The following is a 3537-nucleotide window of genomic DNA, read 5'->3' on the forward strand; positions in this document are numbered from 1 at the left end:
AAAACAGAGGTTTGATGATTCCCTTGAATTACTCCCACATTACTGGCTCTTTGTAATTAGATCGCACAGCTTACTCCCACGCCTGCTTGGCTTTTGGATTTTGTAAATAAACCTCACAGCGGTCAAGCTGATCGTCAATTAACGTACGTGACTTTGGGCATCTTGAGGAATGCAGCTGAGAATACATTCGTACCAACATACAAACAAAGCTGCCGGCGCATCTATACCAATACAAATTCATCGTTGAATAGCTACACCGCAAGTAGGGATTTAGGGTAGATTGTAAGAACATAGTTTTTAGTTGATTTCATTGAAGCCTTTAGGGGCGAAAAAATATTATGGGAAGTAAAAAACAAGAATTACAAAAACAAAGTGAAGCGTGATCAAAGTTGACAGAAGCTGTTGGAAAATTATAAGGAAATTGATTCGAAAGCCACAGTTGACATCGTCAAAAAACGAACTAATGGCATGCGGAATTGCTACAGGAGAGAACTATCGAAAATAAAAAAATCGGAAAGGTCTGGTGCTGGTGTAGAGAACATCTACGAGCCAGCTCTTTGGTATTTTTACCAATTAAATTTTCTTCGAGACCAGGAACTTCATGCAAGTGGACGCAGTACGTTAGACGAAAACGAAAATGAAAGCGATGTGAGTAATATTTAGTACCATATGTATTTTATTAACGGTACTCATATTTTATTAACGGTATATACATATACTATATATACGTGTATGTAGAATATTGTATTAATTTTTATACAATGTCATTTTGCCACGGAACTGATCCAACTGTGTTGAAATACTCTTTGTATTTATTGCGAACGGATTTCGCTGCGTTTGTAGAATTTCCTCCTTGAAGCGGTCTTAGGTTTGAAAGCCCACAATTATTAAGTGTTTCACTTGACCTCCCGTTTTCTGCGTTGACGCTATCATTTGTATATTGTGCTCCATTCTTCCGTGTTAAGAAATTATGAATATAAACGAAGGCCAAAACTATTATAGACACCTCATTAGGGCTCAAGTTTATTCTGTTTGCTAGAACACGGAAGCGCCTGCATAAAATCCCAAACGCATTTTCAACTACGCGTCTAGCTCTCGATAACCTGTAATTAAAAATTATCTCATCGCGGCTTAGTTGGGTACGGGAAAACGGTTTTATTAAATTCTCCATAAGGGGAAAAGCATCATCTCCAATAAAGACAAATGGTAGCTTCTCCTGACACATTGGAACGCTTGCAGCTTGGGGAATATGTAGTTCATTGTCATCATATTTTTGCTTAAACTTGCTTTGACCGAAGATTCCAGCGTCAGATGCTCTTCCGTTTGCACCAACTTCAACGGCAATGAACTCATACTTCGCATTAACAATTGCCATCATAAAAATAGAGTATGATTTCTTATAGTTATAATAATATGAGCCTGTTCCAGGTGGTTTCATTATTTCCACATGTTTGCCATCGATCGCCCCAATGCAGTTGGGAAAGTTCCACAGTGTATTGAAATCATTGGCAATGCATTTCCAGTCGTTTTCAGTTTTTGGAAGCTGAAATAAGAATACAGCTAATTTTAGTTTCAAGTTTATTTACAGGCTGATTCTCAGAGTAATAGGAAGCGAAAGGGGTCTGAAAAAAATTTGGAGTTTCTTCAAAAGGCCATACAGCATCTGGATGAAACTAAAAATAGACGAACGGGACGAGATGATGCTGACGTATTTGCTGAATCTTGGGCAATTTTATTCAGGAAATTATCGCCAGAGCAACAAATATACGCAAAAAGAGGTATTGACGAGATCTTAGTACATGGACAGTTGGGAAATCTCGATGTTAACTCCGTTAAAATAAATATTACGCAAAGACTTCCAAGGCCCTACACAATATCTCGCGCGTCGACTCCATATACGTCATCATCGTCTATTTCAGATCCTTTTCCTACAGTTCTGACACAAGTACCACAAGTATTTCTATCAAAAAACACTATGCCACGAGATGAATGTTCACAGCCAGTGTTCATGGAATCGCAACAGTACATTGAACCAAACAGCTCCGAAAATTCTGTTTCAGCACAGTCTTTTACCGAATTGTTTACAGACACCCAATATCAGTGAGCTCAGAGCTGGGCCGTAATAATAATTTCAGGTGTAATCGCTTACACGCATTAAGGAGCTCTGAGTGAGCTTAAGTTTAAGTTTTTGAATTAAATTTTTCTTTTTTTTTATGAATTATAATATTGAACTTTTTTTAATAAATTACCTGAATATAATCTTTCAATGTCTTAATTATGCTTCAAAAGTTTGAATTACAATGCGACTTAGGCTATGTGGGGATATTGCTGTCAAAAATTTAAAGTCCTCGAAGCTTTCACCTGATGACAGAAATCTTAGAGTAGCTGAAAGCCGTTCATGGGGCGTAATCGCGTCTCTCATGAAGGTGTCCTTCTTTTTTGTTAAAGGCTCTAGCATTTTTAGAAGTTCTTGATAATTTTCATTATTCATCCGTAAAAAATTTTTAAATTTTTTTTCAGATTTTGTTTCAAGTTATTTAAGGAGTGGAACGTGTGAATATTTTGCTCGCTCTGTATAAAAATGTTCACTCCAAAAGCGTTGTTTACGTTTTTTCGCTCTTATTGTATTTTCATTTTCAACGCAAACAGAAATTGCCATTAGCGCGATTATTTCTTCGTTTTCCGATGACATGATGTTCACTCGGTCAGCGATCACTGCAACTGATGTCTGTACAACGTGTTGTAATAGTGTATAGATCTCAATATGCGACGGGGTGTGCTCGTGCATAGCTAGCTTAAGCGACGCAGAGTGCCGCGGATCTATAAAAAAAGTGGGCAATAATGGACAAATGGATTCATTTTTGCCAAAAATGTGTTCGTTAGTGGTCTAGACTACGCTGAATCCTTGATATTCCTATTTGTTTTTTCTTTTTGGTTTTTCTTAGCTTTTATATTTTCGATATTTTCAATTCAACAATACCAAATATACATACATTCATACATATATATCGGACACTAAAATTTTTGTTTTGTGCTCGGTCGGAAAGTATTGTGCGAAACAGCAGCTAAAACAGTTACCACTCACTCAAAAGAGGAAGGGCGAACCGTTGAAACACGTCCGAGCCGCGAGAAACGATGTCTTTACTCGTATGAACAAAAAGAATTCGCATAAAACGAGCACACCACATCTTCCCTCATGCGCCTGAGCTGTCTATAAGCCTGTTTTTCTTGCGGAAGGCAAAAATATTTGGTGAATCCTCATTTTTTGTAGTGGCAAGTGCCGGCATATTGGTATATACAGGGTGGCTGATGAATTTTGCTACATTAAGGAACTCAAATAACTTTTTTTAAGTGTATGGAATTCATTTATTTTTTTTTTTCAAGTTGAAGGTCATTAAATTTTATTAAATGTAGCTTAACTAGTTTTAAAAATAATTGAATTTAAATGCCCCCCATGCTCGTTGACACAAGTGCGGCATCTTAGTAAAAAGTTGTTCATTGCTGCTTCGAGAGTTGCGACAGGAATAGCCGCAATTG

General features: G+C 37.2%; 1 protein-coding gene across 1 annotated transcript; it reads right to left on the reverse strand.

Annotated features, from left to right (window-relative positions):
* Positions 1 to 747: 747 nt before the first annotated feature.
* Positions 748 to 2458, reverse strand: LOC129250235 (uncharacterized). Its single transcript, XM_054889871.1, has 3 exons — positions 2300 to 2458; positions 1288 to 1543; positions 748 to 863 (listed from the first exon to the last, which is right to left on the reverse strand). Exons 1-3 carry the CDS (start codon positions 2456 to 2458, stop codon positions 748 to 750), a joined length of 531 nt encoding a protein of 176 aa, XP_054745846.1.
* Between the last annotated feature and the right edge of the window lie 1079 nt (positions 2459 to 3537).

Source organism: Anastrepha obliqua, chromosome 6 (genome assembly GCF_027943255.1).
Source record: "Anastrepha obliqua isolate idAnaObli1 chromosome 6, idAnaObli1_1.0, whole genome shotgun sequence".
NCBI classification, from domain to species: domain Eukaryota; kingdom Metazoa; phylum Arthropoda; class Insecta; order Diptera; family Tephritidae; genus Anastrepha; species Anastrepha obliqua.

Excerpts from the sequence above, each read along its gene's own strand:
- LOC129250235 (XM_054889871.1), bottom strand. The coding sequence starts at position 2,458 with ATGCTAGAGCCTTTAACAAAAAAGAAGGACACCTTCATGAGAGACGCG. Across the intron at positions 1,544-2,299 it reads CACATAGCCTAAGTCGCATT|CTTCCAAAAACTGAAAACGA; the intron begins GTAATTCAAACT and ends TTCTTATTTCAG. Across the intron at positions 864-1,287 it reads CGCTGGAATCTTCGGTCAAA|ACCGCTTCAAGGAGGAAATT; the intron begins GCAAGTTTAAGC and ends TTCAAACCTAAG.